General features: G+C 43.5%; 1 protein-coding gene across 1 annotated transcript; it reads left to right on the forward strand.

Moving 5' to 3' along the window:
* Positions 1–2348: 2348 nt before the first annotated feature.
* On the forward strand, positions 2349–17229 carry LOC117041579 (C-terminal-binding protein 2-like). Its single transcript, XM_033140522.1, is given in 10 exon segments — positions 2349–2448; positions 5569–5723; positions 6280–6424; positions 8128–8334; positions 10361–10395; positions 10397–10573; positions 11471–11604; positions 11721–11848; positions 12314–12434; positions 12942–17229. Coding segments are annotated over 10 exon segments (1320 nt in total). The 5' UTR covers positions 2349–2399; the 3' UTR covers positions 13111–17229.
* The last annotated feature ends 383 nt before the right edge of the window (positions 17230–17612 follow it).

The raw sequence follows: 17612 nt of genomic DNA on the forward strand, positions 1-17612 counted from the left end.
GGCTGTATAGATGCTGTATGTCTCTGGAATGGAGTAATGAAGCCCTGCCAAAGGGGTGTGTCCATATGTGAGAAAAACAGAGAACTTTGCCAATAATCCTTTTCCCTATTCCCAAATCAGTTTTTTAGCAAGCCCCTTGGCCACCCAGGTTTCAAAATGGACTCCATTACCCCAAAGGGAGATAATAACATTAGTCTCTAGTAGCGTAAAACTATTTGGGGGGGGGGGGAGTTCTTCTATGACCTCATTCCCTTCAAATTATTCCACAAGCTTGGTGGGAAAAATAGGAATCTCTGTAAAAATGTTGGACGAAACAAGCAGAGTTGGAAATTAAATTTTGTTGCAGTGCTTTGTAATACTCATTCCCCCCACCCCCCATTGGTAGTACCTACTTCCTTTCTGATGGTAAGTATAGAACTTGAGGCTTTTGCTGCTGTCCTCCTTCCCCATATCAGCAAATCCATAAGTCAGGACTTCATTTTAATTTTGTTTCTTTATGAAGATTAATAATAATAATAATATAAAATTTTACTTATACCCCGCCCACCCATCTGGCTGGCTTTCCCTAGCCACTCTGGGCAGTTCCCAACAGAACACTAAAAACAGAATAAAACTTCAAACATTAAAAACTTCCCTAAACAGGGCTGCCTTCAGATGTCTTCTAAAAGTAAGATAGTTGTTTATTTCCTTGACATCTGATGGGAGGGCATTCCACAGGCCACTACCGAGAAGGCCCTCTGCCTGTTTCCCTGTAACCTCACTGCTCACTGCCAGAAGGCCCTTGGCACTGGACCTTGGTGTCTGGGCAGATCGATGGGGGTGGAGACGCTCCTTCAGGTATACTGGGCCGAGGCCGTTTAGGGCTTTAAAGGTCAGCAGCAACACTTTGGGTTGTGCTTGGAAGTGTACTGGGAGCCAATGTAGGTCTTTCAGGACCAGTGTAATATGGTCTCGGCAGCCACTCCCAGTTACCCGTCTAGCTGCTGCATTCTGGATTAATTGTAGTTTCCAGGTCACCTTCAAAGGTAGCCCGACATAGAGCGCTTTGCAGTAATCCAAGTGGGAGATAACTAGAGCATACACCACTCTGGCGAGACAGTCTGTATCTTGGACTTGTCTCAATTCAAGTAATGCTATCCTAGCAGAATCTAAATTTCATACACTGTAAAGATTGTATGTTTTGCCTGTCGGAAAAGCAGACCATATGTGAGTAACTGGAAAACACCCCCCAAAGGGGAAGTGTATAGAGAAAAAGGAACTATTGAACAGCTGAGACTGGATTCATGTTTTATAATGAAGGAAAGGTTTTACACACACATACACTTATTATGTAAGTTATTTTGAGACACTGCAAAAGAGAGTAATAATTTTTAAAAACAGCTTTTGGACAGGGGCAGAACTAGGCTTTATTTCACCTGGGTCAAAGACCCAATTTGGTGCCCCCCCTGCACGTGTGTGTGCAAACACACACACACAGGCTGGGAACCTCAATGGCACCCCTTTGGAGGCTTAATTGGGACTAAAAAGATTCTATTAGAATATATGGAGCTGAGCTTCAGGATGGGAAACCTGTGCCTTTAAAAGGCTACATAAGCAGAAATTCAACAAATGCCCACAGCCATAGCTTTATTGTGCTAGGATTGTTTTTGTTTGAATTCCTGGTGTCCTCGCTAATGTTATCATGCTACATATAGCTTGAAGAAAGGCGGGAAGTGAACACACCTAATAATAAACTGCTATAGCTGTGGTGGTTCTTTACAGCGGGAGCTTTTCTCACTGGCGCACCTCTGGAATTTCTGCTTTGCACAAGGTACCTCAAGAAGCTAGAGGGTGAGGGAAACCCATCCTTGTATCACTGCCGCGACCAGAACATTTAGCCACGCCTGGCTTTTACTTTTAAATTTTTGTGCCTCGCCGCTCCTGAATCTCTACTGCTCTAGCCTTGCGCCTGGCTCGACAGGACTGTGGACGGCGCCGCTGGAGAGCCCAGAGGACCGGAAGTGATGTGTGGTTTCCGGGGGCCGCTCTGGGCGCGCTACTCTATGGCTGCGCAGCCCGTTGTGCTCCGGCTTCGACGGGGATCTTGCCCTCCGCGGACCCAGCCGAGACCTTCCGCTTCCCTTTTGGAGGCCGGTGGCGAGCTACGTGCAGTGCGGGGAGGGCCGCTGCAGGCGAGAGGCAGGAGGACGGCGCCCGGAGCGCATCCGCTGAGCTGGCCTGGCTTTTCCTCCCCGCCCTTTTCTCCTCCGGCTGTAGGCGGGCTGCTCGCTGCCGCCGCCTCTGCGAGTCCTTGGGCGGGGGCGAGGCCGCCGCCGCCGCCTCCGGTCCCCGAGCTTGCGCCTCCCTAGCGCCCGCCTCTCCCGGGGTCAGAGTCGCGCGGGCCCGCCTCGGTGTGTCCCATGGACAGGCACAAAGTGAAGCGCCAAAGGCTCGACCGCATTTGCGAAGGTAACGCCCTGGGCGGAGGGAGGGGTTCGCTGGGCGGCGGCGAAGGGGAAGGGGAAGGGGCCTGGCCCCGGGGCGAGCGCCTGCCTTTTTGCGAAGCGGCGGAAGATCTCGTCGCCCTTCCGCCGCAGTGACAGGCGACTTCTGGCGAAGGGTTTATTCGCCCGCCCCACGCCCCTTTCTGTTAATGGGGTCTTGGACGTGGCCCTTTCCCCACTCAAAGCTTAGATCCTGCTAGCCTTGCCAGATCCGTCCAGATACTGAAGGTGTACACGAGCAGGATTAGCCCAAGTGCAAATGCCTCTCTGCCCTTTAAGGAGCTGTGAGCAAGGCAGGCAAACCTCGTTTCCGGTCTTACAGAGCGGTTCAGGTGGCTTCACATGCTCCCATCTCAAGAAACCTTAACGGTATTCTGATCAGGTAGCCCAGCAGTATCACCCCTGTACTGTAGATGGGAGAAAGAGCCAGGCCAAGGGAACTGGGGCTTTCCTTTTCTGGTCATAAACTCTTAACAAGTTCGTGACCAGAAACTGAAAGGGCTCTTAATACTGCTGTTTTTATTATCTGCGTTTTAATATATTTGTTTCTTATAATGTTTTAATCCTATTAGAACTTAATTGCTTTTTAACAATTGCCCACTATATGTTTTTAGCATTTTATAGTTTATCTGTGTTAATTTACATAAGCCACTTTGAGTTCCTGTCTGTGGAAAAGGTGGTGATACTACTACTACTACTAACAGCAGTTTTACTCCCATGGTGTGCTAGACTAGGAGTAAAGTGGATTCAAATTTGTGGGAGAAATGGAACTATAAGGTGACAAAGTGTATCTTGAATTTTCAGGCAAAGTAATTTCATAAAAGCAGGGTGTGGAAACAGCTGTCTAATGTTTCAAAGTGGAGCAGAAGAGATTTGACAGCTTTTATCTTGGCAGAATCTGGCAAAAGCTGTGCTGTGGTGGTGGGTCATTAGAAGCTCTGGCAGCTGGGTTGTGCCTGATGGGAGAGTCCAAGTAAACCTCTCCCAAGTAAACTGTTGATGCTTCTGACAGGTGCTTCCTGAGTCTTCTCGCATATGTAGGAAATTGGGGGGGGGGCTAGTTTAACTGAAAAGTACAGAACATTGTATTGGATCTGGATTAGGTTAGTTGAAGTGAAGTCTCATTTATTCAATGGGACTTAAGTTAGACTAAGTCTGGAATCAGTCCATTCTTCACAGTCCCCTTTTAAGACTGTGTCATTGCCCTTTTTTTTTCTTAATTGGAGTATTGTTGATGTGGTCCCTGGAGCCACTGCCCACTTCTCCAGACTTCCATATAAATTTTCAGCTTGTCTGCTTGCTGAAGTAACACAGTCTGACCTACGTAGTGAGGCTGGAAGGTAGTGTTCTTTTCCTGGGTCAGGAGGCCATCTGCAAGATTGTTCTAGAGTTCTAAAGTAAAGTTCTAAAGTAAAGTAAAGTAGAGTAGAGTAGAGTAAGGAACTTACAGTAATTGTTCAGCAGCAGATGTGTGGTTACTTAAAAGTACAGAGTATTGTGAATAAACGGGTTGTGTTGCTGGCTCAGCTGTTATTTGACATTATGCTTTCTTAATTCTTATGCAGTGGTTGCCTCATCTTGTGACTAATTCCTTTAATTGCCTGACAATGGTTTCTTATCAGGATGCTTTAATGTGTTAGCTGGACCATTCTTAGGTGACACTATGTGTATAATGCCCTGTGGCCTAACACTATTGCACAAATAATCCTGTGTCTGTGTAGCATCCTAAAGAGACACGGGAAGATGCTGATGCAAGTGCAAATGTCTCATTTGTTCCTCCTTTCCAGATTATATTTTGATTTATCAAAGCAGAGTGTTTAGCTCTTCATTCACTCCATCATTATCTTAGATTTTTACTGACTAGACTCAGTCATCAATTGTACTGTCTCCATACTCTGGACACACACATATACACGCAATGTCTTAACTAGGGAGGGTGGGTCCAGTTTTTCAAAAGGTTTTTGGATTCACCCTCAAAACATATTGTTAGGTCCCTTCCCTTCAACTAGTTGCATGCATGGTTGAAGTTTGATCTCCGTTAGATAAACTGTCGTTTGTTTTGTATTGCAGCACGATTCTGTGCATTGTGTTTGGCAATGTCTCTCTAAGATTATTGAATTTACTCCTTTGTGAGGCTTGATTATCATTGTCCCCGTGGATAGCAAGATGAGCCTGAGGCTTCCTCTGTTCACCAGAACAAGCAGATTTACTTTTCTATCTCTGTACTGAGAGTCTGGAAGCTTAGCCACAGCTTGTGCCATCCTAACTGTCTGTGGTTAACTATGGTTTGTTTCAGACTAAACTTTGAAACCATGGTTTTAAGTTTGCATGTTTCAAACAACTGCATGCTTCCTGAAATGAACACAAAGTACTAAGAGTCATTTTTATGGGTTGTCATCACTTTGTATAGGTTACCTAGAGACACTGCTTATGTTCAAGAATAGCTGTTTGGCTTTTCTCCAAACTCCTCCCAGATTGCTTTTAGACCTATTTCCTTCAAAGTAACTTGTGAAAAATAGAGCTCTTCTAATTTTATTTTTTCTACAGATAACTCCCAAATTGCATACTTTTGTGAACGAGTTATCAGTATCTGTTATATGATAATTGACTTTATAAAAGGTCTTTGAATAGCCAAACTTCAGAACTGGTTACATACTTTGCAAGTATCTCTGGGCCCTGTTGCATGCATCATTAATTCAGGCAATGTTTGCATGCTGGTATGACACAAGTGATTCATGGAAGCCTTTGCATGTAAGAAAAACATACTACTAAAAGCAACACAGAAAGCTGCCTGTGTCAGATCAGATCACTGGCATACTAGCTATATAATGTCTACAGTGGTTCGCAGCAGCTCTCTAGAGTTTTAGACAGGTGTGTTTTTCAGTTCTGGAAATATTTGGGATTGAGTCTGTGACCTTCTGCATGCAAAGCATGTGCTTTAGCACTGAGCTATGACACTTCTCTGATTCCCCTCAACCCTTACATTTGTTTTCACTATGAATTCTTGGTGATGTTTGCTTAGGACCAACATAAAAATCTTGTCATGCTCACATTTGCAGCTCATTAAGATGCTTTTACCCTGTAGGTATAAGGCCTCCTATTGGTAATGGCCCAATGCAAGCCCGTCCACTGGTTGCCCTCCTGGATGGCAGAGATTGCACTGTAGAGATGCCCATTCTGAAGGATGTTGCCACAGTGGCTTTCTGTGATGCACAGTCAACTCAGGAAATCCATGAAAAGGTAAGCACACTAAAACAATAATATCTTTCATTTTGTTATTGCTTTAATAACTAGCTGCTATTTATAGTTGCTTCCAACCCCCTCCTACAAAATCCTGCAGAAGCCCAATGAATTTGCAATGAATTCAGCAGAGAATTTGTGGGAGGGTGATGCATTTTCTTTGACTTCACACTGAGCTTGTGCAGAAGGCACACTCTATGGTTTGCTGTTTCTGTCTACTGCAGAAGGCCATGGGGGAGGGAGAGTAACAACTCCTTTGAGTTCACTGAGAACTCAAGACAAATTGAGGGAAAGTGAGTGGTTTCTCTTCTTCTGTAAAAGCACTGAGATGCTGCTTGTGCCTTCTGCAAAAGCCCTGTGGTAGTAAACCACTGCTTTGCAGAACTTAGGGAAAGGGATCCTTATGCTGGGTGTGTGGGGTGGGGCAGGGCTGCTCACCATGGGGCAGGGAGGGGCATTGATGCTGGCAGTCAAGTAAGTGGGTTTGCAGAATCCTGATCTGACTAGTTCTAATGCTGTGGAGCAAGCATTATTCTGTTGTTCTGTCTTCCTATAGGTGCTAAATGAAGCTGTTGGGGCTCTGATGTACCACACCATTACCTTGTCGCGCCAGGACCTGGAGAAGTTCAAAGCTCTCCGGGTCATTGTGCGAATTGGCAGTGGCTATGACAATGTGGATATCAAGTCAGCTGCAGAATTAGGTATGGTGATCCCAGTGCAATATTTTCTAAAAAAATAAATGAATACATAGAGTGAAACATGTGCACTGCCTCTTTGTGTTCAGTTTACTGGGTCTAAATTGGGGGCTAGCCAAAAACATAAACTCCTAAGAAGCGATGGAATGCTCACTATTGTAGAGAGGAGAGAAATTTGCAAAGCACGCCACTGTTTATTTCAACACATTGGCTATCATAAGAACCCCTATTAGTTAGGCTACTATGGATTAGAACTATTTTAGGAATTTTATAAAATGTAAGCTGTTAAATAGCTACTTGTTGCATGTAGTGGCAGACCTATGAGGACATAGCCGCTAACAACATAGTACTTGTGTTGCTTTGAGCAACAGTTTTTTGTGCAGACTGCTAATGTTCTGGTTGCTACGTTGGCTAAGGCTGTAATTTTTCTAACTTTCTGGTCCTAAGCCGATTATGTGGAGGTAACTTACTGATTTAAGTGGGCCTTTTTCACACAAGGATGCTTTGGTTCAAGATGTAAATCATTTGAATAAGACTTCTTCTTCTTTGGCAATCACTAGTAGCAAAGTAAGATTGTCTTCCACGAACACGGTCTTAACAGTGAGTCCGTAAGTGACTGTGGAGGCCAATTCTGGATCCACATGTCCTTCCACAGTGAGGACATGGGTTTCTGGATGGGAGTTGATCATGGTGAGAGTTTGGCAAATGTGCCTTCCTCTTAGCACGTTTCTCCCTTTCGTCCTGAGTTCAAGCGTCTTTAAAGTCCATGACATCTAATTACTAATTAAGCAAACAATACAAAAGTATAGCATAGTTTGCAAATTAAACTCTAGGTATACGTCTAGCTTAAAAGCAGCAAGTGTTCTGCTACTGATCTCAACACCTGTGTGAGAGCCATCTAATGGAGTTCCTATAGATTCTGCAGTCCTAGCCTTAAACTCTTGTCATACTGAATAACCTAAATTCTCTTGAGTTTTGGTGGTGGTCTGTCCTGTATAGTCTTCTTGAAGTGTTGAAATTTAATGCCAAACTGAATATTGTTGCGCTTTAGACTATAGCGTCCCCTGAGCTATGATTTCCACAAGTATTTTCAAGAAAAGAATTTCCATATTTTTCAGTCTGTAAGATGCCCCCTATTTTGGGGGACTCTGATTTAAGAAAATCGGGAAGATGTATCCGTGTATAAGATGCCCCCCAATTTTGACATTATTTTAAAGGAAAAAAACCTAGTCTTATACACGGAAAAATATGATATATAATCGAGTCCCTTGTGGATAGATCATAGCTAAATAGTAAGTGACATGTGTTGTGAATAGAAGGTTCTCTCAGGTTTAGTCACTGATATATACCGTTAAAATCTTTTAGGTAGCAGGGCTGGGGAGAACCTCTGCTTCAGAAGGTTGGACAGCTAATATCAGATTAAAACAGGACTAAATAGCCTACTTACCTGATTTGGTGCAGTGCAGCTTCTTCTCTCCTTCATCCAACTGCCTGATTGTGACAGAGAGTTTTCCTGTCCCCCAAATTATCATGGTGTTGATAGTGGAACAGGATTTTGCCGTACATTAAAATGTTGGACAATGTGCTAGTGTCAGTATCAAATATATTGCCTTGTTTGTAGCTCTGGAGTGTTGGGGAATCTCTTCTTTTCTTCATCTGTATTGAGATTGTTTGGGAATTGTACTAGCCTCTTCTTCCTATTTCCTTAGGCCATTGCAGTGTGCAACGTCCTTCTTCTTCTGTGGAAGAGACAGCTGATTCTACCCTTTGCCACATTCTAAACCTTTACCGTCGGGTTACTTGGCTCCACCAGGCCATGCGAGAAGGAAACAGAGCCTCAAGTATGGAGCAAATCAGAGAGGTGGCTGGAGGTGCTGTGCGTATCCGTGGTGAGACCTTGGGCATCATTGGCCTTGGTAAGAAATTGGCTGCTCCTAGAGATACAGACATAGTTTAGACCAGGGGTCCCCAAACTAAGGCCCGGGGGCCGGATGCGGCCCAATCGCCTTCTAAATCCGGCCCGCGGACGGTCTGGGAATCAGGTGTTTTTATATAAGTAGAATGTGTGCTTTTATTTAAAATGCATCTCTGGTTATTTTGTGGGGCATAGGAATTTGTTCATATTTCCCCCCCCCCAAATATAGTCCGGCCCCCCCAAGATCTGAGGGACAGTGGACCGGCCCCACTGCTGAAAAAGTTTGCTGACCCCTGGTTTAGACCAAACTGTTCAGAGTTATATGATCAGACATTCATTCATTTATTCATTTTATTTGTATACTGCCTTTCCACAAAAAAAGTAAGTGGCTTGCAACAATGAAAACAGGAATGCATTTCAAAAGCAAAGAGTGCGAAAACAATATCATAATAACATAGCAAAACAGTACGGTAGCAAATATTATAATCTAATCATCATCATCTTTGTGTGCCTCCTCCATGAGAGGGTGGCAACACAAGAATGGACCTTTTTTGCAGTGGCTCCTCCGTTGTGGAATTCTCTCCTCAGGGAGGCTTGCCTGGTGACTTCATTACATATCTTCAGGCGCCAGGTGAAAATGTTTCTCTGTAACTAGGTCTTATGGCCTTTAATGTTTTTGTGGGAGGAGTGGCATTATTATGTATTTTGTGTTCTCATTTTGTATTATTCTCGGTGGGTGGCACCCTCCCTGCGGAACGCCCTCCCTTCAGATGTCAAGGAGATAAAGAATTACGTAACTTTTAGAAAAAATCTGAAGGCAGCCCTGTATTGGGAGGTTTTTAATGCTTTGATGTTTTTATTATGTTTTTAGATATGTCATAAGCCGCCCAGATGGGTGGGGTTATAAAATAAATAAATAATTTTTTAATGTTGTCAACACCCTGTCAACCACCCTGTGATCTGGATGAAGGGCAGTATACAAATTTAATAAATAATAACAGTAACAACTAAAAAAACATTTCAGTAATATTAATATATCAATATTACATAAAACATCAAGCATCTAATAGCAAAAACAACAAGGGAGCTTTACAGTTTCACCTTAGTCCTAGAGTCACCCCTCCCATGATGTTGCTCACAGTGCCTTTCCTGTAGTGAAGGAGCCTTGTAGTGTGGCAGCTCTCTCCCTCTTTTCATAGCTTGAGGCAAACCGTTGCTATGGTTTGTGCTTCTACTGCAAACCAGGATTGGAGAGGCAAAAGACGGGAGGTGAGGTGATGAGGGAATGTCTAAGCCCAAAACATCCTTTGCTGCTTCTTTACATATGTCCTCTTCGGGCTCTGGGTGGGTCTCCTCGCAAGCCCTATGGACTCTCCAGGGTGCTCCCCATTTATACGTGTTTCACTGACGTGCATGGAAGTCTGGAACATAATCCCTATGTAAATGGGGGAGTTACCTGTATGGAAAATTTACTAGATGTGGAGAGGCATATCGTTAAATTGGAAGTTTGCAGAAATGGGTGTCACATGTTGAATGACGCTCCTGCTCATTCACCCTCTCTGCCTTGTTGGTGTGTAGTTCAACTTTGTTGCTCCTAGTGCGAATGGGAGGTTTCCACTGGTAGATTTGGGGTGGTATTAGTATCTGCCTTATATTTTGTTAGGCCAGTGGTTCATCTGGTAGAGCAGCCCTCCCCAATTTGGGGCTGTCCAGGTGTTTTGGCCTATAACTCCCAACATCAGTTGCTTTCTGCAGGTCTTATTTGGAATCTCAGCAGCGCTTGCAAAGAACCTCAGCTAGGCCATTGATCACAGCTGTTGCACATATGTGGGGTCTGTTTCCTTGGAGAGAATATGCAGAAGACCTCAGCACCCACCATCAGTCTTCCCTCCACATCTCCCTATCCCTAAAAAAAAGAGTATAGTGTTTCTTAGGTCATTCCAAGTCTCCTCCCAGTGACTTATCTCTGGGAAGAAGAATGTGTTTGTGGTGTTATTCAGGTTGAATACGTGTTCCTTTTTTTCAAGGTCGAGTTGGGCAAGCAGTTGCTCTGCGAGCAAAACCCCTTTGGCTTCAATGTGATTTTCTATGATCCATATCTGCCTCATGGAGTGGAGCGTTCCCTGGGGTTACAGCGGATGAGCACCCTGCAAGATCTGCTCATGCACAGTGACTGCATCACGTGCACTGCAGCCTCAACGAAACATAATCATCACCTCATCAATGACTTTGCCATTAAAACAGGTGCAACATTGCATTGTGCTGGGAGCATAAGTTGCTGCTGTAGGGGTGGTTTCATGAAAGCTAGAAATGTGTGGATCTGGTGCTTGTGTTCTGCTGAGCATGGCTTCTTTTGTTGTGAATAGATTGATTCTGTGATTAGAAACTGCCTGTAACCAATGTTTGGCTTCAGACTATATATAATAAACTCTGCAAACTGGCAGTGCTGAGTAAGAAAGAACAGTGACAGCACCGAGCTGTTTCAAACAACTATAGATTCTTTTAATGTCATGTTCTTCCCGGTTTGCCCACTCAATGTTCTTTTTAGAGCGAGTGTGGTTTTATACTATAGTGACTCAATGCTTGTTTCATTTGAGGTCTAATTTTTTTGTACTTCTTTATATGGGTTTGCAGTTATGGTCTTCCCAATTGTTGCCACCCCATGATCCAAATGTTGGCTGTTCTCTTCAACTACTACTTTAAAAAAACCTTGAGAGGGATCCTAACAGAACCTGAAAGCAGTTGTTCTGGTGGTGATGAAGGACTGGTTGGGGGAGGGAGGAGAGAGTGCAGGGAATGGCTAGATTATGAACCTCTCAGCCACTATTTTCAATATCCGTCCCCCCACCTCCAAGTTTCTGTTGTTAGATTCCCCTCCTTTTCTCTTTTCCCTGCTCCCAGAGCACCTTTTGAATATGCTAATATTTTTGTGATGTTGTGCTGAGCCCCAAGTGTGTTTTTGAGTAGGAAAATTGAGTATTTCAGAATGTATGTGAGGGAAATACTTCAAATCTATTCTGTCCTGATTGTCCAATACTCCCTTTAAACTGTGCTCCATTTAAATTTTACTAACAATAATGTAATTTGAACTCAGTAGTAGGTTAGTCAAGCTCAATAGCAGCCTATTTTTCCCTCTGCAGATGCGCCAAGGCTGCTTTCTGGTGAATACAGCTCGTGGAGGACTGGTTGAAGAGAGAGCCCTGGCTCAAGCCCTGAAGGAAGGGAGAATCAGAGGGGCAGCATTGGATGTTCATGAGTCAGAACCCTTCAGGTAACAACTCCACTATTGCCAGCTGCCAGCCTATACTGCTTTTCACCTCTCCTTCTCCAAGTGTTAGGGCTGCCAGAGATCATAATAGAAAACATGCCCCTTTCTCTACATCACAGCTTTGCGAATGGACCCCTCAAAGATGCTCCCAACGTGATCTGTACTCCTCACACAGCCTGGTATAGTGAACAGGCCTCCATTGAATCTAGAGAGGATGCAGCTAAGGAGATCCGAAGAGCCATCACAGGTAGCTCTGCTTTTGCTTCTTAGATTGTTTCACTGGAATAGGTCTATACAACTGTTGTGATGGAGCTCCTTGCCTAATTGGTGGAGGTGAAAATTAAGTCACTGGATTAGTTTTAGCTTTTTACCACTTAGACTGTTTTCCTACCCTGGTGTTTGGGAGATGTTTGGTGCTGCTTCAACATGGAGTGATGCCTTGGGGGATTTTCTTGACAGCTGTCGTGTCTAATGACATCGGTGCACCTAGAAACTGCAGTTGAGGGAATCGTTTCTCATGAACACTGGAAGAATCTGTTTCTTGTACTACACCATTCTTATTTTCACATATATATATATTTGTGGATCTATCTTGCATCCTATATACAAAGTAGAGAAGCAGTTAGGGTATCTTTCCCCTGTGACTTTAGGGTGTAAATAAACTTTGGCATTAGCATCTAATACACCTCTGTATTTTTTGACTTTGTTTTAGGTGTCATACCTGATCATTTGAGGAACTGTGTTAATAAGGAGTACTTGCTTTTAGCAGCTCAGTGGTCCAGTATTGACCCTGCGGCTGTGCACCCAGAGCTTAATGGAGCTGCAGCTTACAGGTGAGATGTGCATGCATTCTTACCAGTAGCTTTCTGCACAGGTTGCTTATGTATCAGGTCTCAAAAGGATTGCATTCAGAAAATTTATCTAGCTTTGTGAGACTGACCCATCCTCCCTGTGCACCTTCTTCCTGGCAGCAAACCCATTTGAAATAAAGCTGCATTGCTTTGTAGATTGTAGCTCTTGAACAAAGAGCACCAACCTAAGTTAGCCAGAGGGCTTCAGAACCTTTCTTCAGGTGGGTTACTGGCTAGGCACACTTGTAATGATTTTAATATGTAGCTCTACCCCTGCAGCAGTTAAGACAAACCTGCTTCGGAGAATAGTGGCCAGAGGATTGTGGCCTGATAAATGCCAAGTTAAAGCTGTAACAGAATTTAATGCCATTTCCCACTAACCTTCACTTAATTGCTTAATTTCTGAATGCCTTTTATATAATGTCAGTGAAACCTTCAAGGAAACACTCCCTGGATTGTAATCACCCTGTGCTTTCTTTTTTGTGGCAGGTTTCCTCCAGGAGTAGTGGGAGTAGCAGCCACAGGGCTCCCAGAGCCCCCAGTAGAGGGGATTGTACCTCACGGTATTCCCTCTGTGTCTCACTCTGCACCCCATACCCCTTCTCCAGGAGAGTCAAGCAAATTGGAGCCAGACAGAGAAATTTCCACTGACCAGTAGCATCTCTGTTGTTCTCTTTATTCCCCCATGAGAAAGCAGGGAAGGCCTCCTTTTTTTAGGACATATTGTGATCCCTGTGGACTGTTTCCTGTTCGCACCGGACAGGAGAATGCATTTCATTGTTGGCAAATTCTAGCTCTTGCCTTTAAACAGATATTTTATATCAGATTTAGTTTAAATCTTTTGGTGAATCTTTTTCCTTATCTGGGGCAATGAAGCAGTGACTTTTCACCCTCTTGGTAATGTTTAGTTTTAACATGCAGGTTTCCTTGCCCCTGCCTCCGCTGTGTGATATACGGGAAAACAGTACCTGACTAGAATACTGAGAATTCCAGTGATTCCAGAACAAGACTGGTGTGAATTTAAGGTGGTTTCTTAGGTTGAAGGTCAGCAGAGTTTCAGGTACAAGGGGCAAAGTACACTGTAATGGGGAGGGAAGGTGCACATGTAGGTTTGCTTGGTAGGAAGGGGAGCCCTGGCTCAGTTGTGGGCATTTACTGCTTTGGCCTGCCTGTATGCTGTTAACTGATTGCTTGGTGGGTGATTTGCTCCTAGGATGCTGGGGGTAAGTAATTATATGAACCAGAGTGATTTGGAAATTCTGCCTGGGTTCTTATTTGTGTTTCAAAACGTGCAGAGACAGCCAAGATGTTTGTGAAGTTACAGGAAGGAAGATTCAACTGAGATTTGGGCCCAGCTCAGGGAATGAGGAGTCAGCTCCATATAGGGAGGCAGAAGGCGTTTCAGAACTCAAGGTGTCAGGTTACATAAATGCCTACTCTTTGCACACTATGAGTGCAACTTTGCTACAATAAGATGATTATGCTGAAATCCTAGAACTTAACTTGGGACCTAAGTCTCTTTGACCTGTCTCTTAACACGCATCAAAGGCCAAGCCAGGATTGTTCCCTCTTATTTTTGTTTAGTATGAAATGTCCCAGGTGTGTGTGTGCTGAATTTTCAAGTTCTTTACTTCAACCCCTTTCTCTGAATTGAGTCCTTGTCTTGCAAAAAAAACCAACGAATTCATTCTCAAAACCTACAGATGGCCACACAGATTCTTCTTGGGGGGAAATAATTGGTCTGTGGTAAACTATGGCAGTTGCCTTTCTTAAAAAAACAACAGAGGCATTTAAACCAGATTTAAAGGCAGAACTAGTGTTGTACATTGTCTCTTATGAGGTGAATAAATTCTATTCCCTGGCACTGTCCACACAGCATATAGTTCGTAATGAAACAAAGTATTATTATTGTTGGGATAGCCTTGTCATGTTGCTTGGACTTTACAGAACACTTAAACAAGGAAACGTTTGGCTTCTAATCAGACCGCCTAAGTATTAAGCTCAGAAAACAATTGGGGGTGAAGAATGGGAATTTTTTGTTGTAATCAGAATTCAACTTTCCTTGTTTGTTTCAAACAAAAATTGCCAGCCAGGCAACCTGGGAACTGGGTGGAATAGAAACCTCATCTTAGATCTTTCTTACAACTGAACATTGATAATGGGCTAGCATGTCCCCAAGCACCCCAATTTTCCAAGACTGTCTGCAAATATTGGATTTCTTCAATGCCAAGTGCTAACTGACAGGTGTACAGAGAATCCCTTAAAGTGAAGTGCTGAGAAAGAAAAATCTTACTTTTGTATTGTGAGATGGTATATGGTGCCCTTGTAGTGTGTGCTTTGTTAGAATGTGAGTTGGAAGTGTTTGGTGTAATGTAGGCTGTGGTAGTGGGGGAGGCACAATAGCTTTATAATCTCTTGGATTATTATGACTTCATGTTTAAAATTCACATACCTCTTGGGTCGCTCAGGGTTTTTAGCAGTCTGTGCATGGGGGGGCATGCTAACAGATGTTAGTGCTAAGTGTGTGGCAGTAAATGTGGGGAACCTTTGAGTGAAGCCTTCACCTCTGAAGAGATTTAACTTGGGGCGAAAATAACAGTTTCAGCTTTTTATTTGATCTGCATACTAATCTGCTCTAACCAACCTGAAAACTGGAATGCATTGCCATTTGGGTTGTAGCAAATATAACACAATGCTGGCCTTTAACTTGGGTTAAAGAAAATGGGAGTAGGCTGTGTGACAAGACACTTCCTCACCCCATCCTTTCTCCTCATGTGTAAATTTCCTGTGCCCACACCCTTCCCCTGTCTTCAGTTCCAAATTCTTGGTTCACATCTGTGTTAATCAAGATTAACAATGTTCAGACCTAACTCTAAACAAGGGCAAAGAGAGCTAAAGGAATGTACCTGTGAGAGGAGATGGAGATGTGATCTTATTGTTTGCTGTTGATCTGTTGGCCTGAGCCAAGGGCCAGAATTGTGTCTGCACCAGCCCTTGAAAAACTCTGCTCTCTGTAGTGGGCAAACTAGCCAGCTGTGAGGTGGGCTGCATGTATTACATTTCACAATCTGTTGAGGAGAAAATCCCAATCTAAAAAACATTCACACATTGCTGATGTGCCTCAGATAGCCATAACATTAGGTGCTACTCCAGAGGGCAGTTCAGGGCTGTGTGTATTCTCTGCCAACCTCCCCATTACACAGCACTCAAAATTCTGATTCATAATAATATAAATGTGCATATTTCTGCCTCCAATAGACCATCATGTTTAGGGTATTTTTACAGAGACGGCAGGGAATTGTAGAGTGAGAAGGGCACATGGAGATTGGGATTAGTGAGAAAGACGGTAGGAAATAGCCATCGAGGAAGAGCAGGGGATTGCAGGGCTCTGGCGCCCTGCTACTCTGCCTTTTAGTTTCTTGTACTTTATTCAACATTAGTTATGCATTGTCAAGCTGTTGGCTACAACCATAAGAGCAGGAATGTGCTTTAAAAAATGAAAGCTGAAATTCTCAGGATACCAAGTTTGATTAGATTTCATACTTGGATAGAAGATACTGATGTATTTCACTGTCCTGTTGCAACCCAACTAATATCAGTGTTGCTTTATAACTGATAAGTTCTGTCAACCCATGGGTTGAGCATTCCTGCGGTGGAGAATAGGATGCTTATTGCCCCAGTGTCACATTGTATTACAAGCAGAGAAAATCAGAAACGTCTTTTGCTCAGCTTGCTGCTGGCAATTCCTAAATTCTGTTTGTAAGATTTTCTGATCAAGGTCCCCAGTTGTGGGATTGCCCAGAGTCTGTTCCTCTTGCCTGTTTCAGGGAGTAGTGTAAGATACACTTAATTAAAAGTGGCAACCATATATTAGTAAGCAAAATTATTTTTTACACATGAATACCTCTAAAGACTTATCAGGTAAAAACCTCCATAAGGAGAGAAATTGGGAAGATCCCAGCTGGCTAGCACTGAGCCTTTTGTTTTGTAGAAACCGTGCTGATTGGCATACTAGAAATACATAAATGATAAGGTTGTGTCAGTCTCTGAATGCTGGTGAACATTGTATAAGCCTTAAGCCCTCAAAGATAGCCAGTATTACCTAGACCTACATTTGGGAATTAAAACAACTTTGAAACTGCCAGATTGGCATCGCTTGAAGATCCAGATCAGGTTTGAGACTCCTTAGCTAATCAAGGGTTTTTCCCCCAGAAAGCAGGATGGGCCAGGTGCTGATGAAAGTGCTTCAGTTGCACATCATGGTATATTTTGGTTCAGACTAGCAGTTGCCACAAGAAAGGGTAATGCTAAAGTGGAGTCTCTCTCCTGACACTAAACATTGGTTCAGTGATCCCTTCTCACATGTATAGATGTGAAACTCCTTGCTCCAAGTTTTATGCATGCTGGAGGAAGAATAGACTTCCTTCAGAATTAATGTGGAGCTTAATCCCAAAGAACATTTGTTCCTAACGTTGAGGCAGGAGTGCCCTGGGTCATGCCAAGCTTATCTGCAGGAGGAGCTCACTCAGTCCTAAGGTATATTCTGCTTGTCAGGTTTGCTGTTGCTGACCAGCTTTTTTTTATAGAGGACTCAGAGTTTCAGAAATATATTTTTGTAGCCAATAACTAAACTGTGAAACTTAAACAATAAAGCATGTAAAAGCATTTCCAATGATGTTTCCTGTACAGATGTTTCTCCCTTCAACTCTCTCCTGGCTTTTGTTAGAAGTTTGACAGTTTCTTTGATTATATTTTAATAAATATTTCCTTTATGGTCCTGTGGGTTTTCTCATTTCACTGTGTTGCTCCCTTTACAATGTATTTGACTAACCGTTTAGTGTCTGCATTACAACTTTTGCCTATCTGCAATTGGTAAACTTGATGGGTTGGCTAGTCTAGAGATTAACCTGCAAACGTGGGGTGGGGTGGAAAGGGACTAAGTTGGGCATTATGGAGGAAGGGAGACATAGCAGAGAGTTAGTGAAGGCACCTTCTGTAAGTATAGTTTCTGCTCAAAGGAGATGCATCTGCCCAATTTTACACTATAACCCTGTACATCACAGTCTACCCTATTCAGAAGTGTCTCTTGACCCTTGAAATAGCCTGGAAGAGAAGGGGATTGGGAAAGATACCTTTGACCTGCCTCCTTCCATACATAGG

This window comes from Lacerta agilis, chromosome 2 (genome assembly GCF_009819535.1).
Source record: "Lacerta agilis isolate rLacAgi1 chromosome 2, rLacAgi1.pri, whole genome shotgun sequence".
Taxonomy (NCBI): domain Eukaryota; kingdom Metazoa; phylum Chordata; class Lepidosauria; order Squamata; family Lacertidae; genus Lacerta; species Lacerta agilis.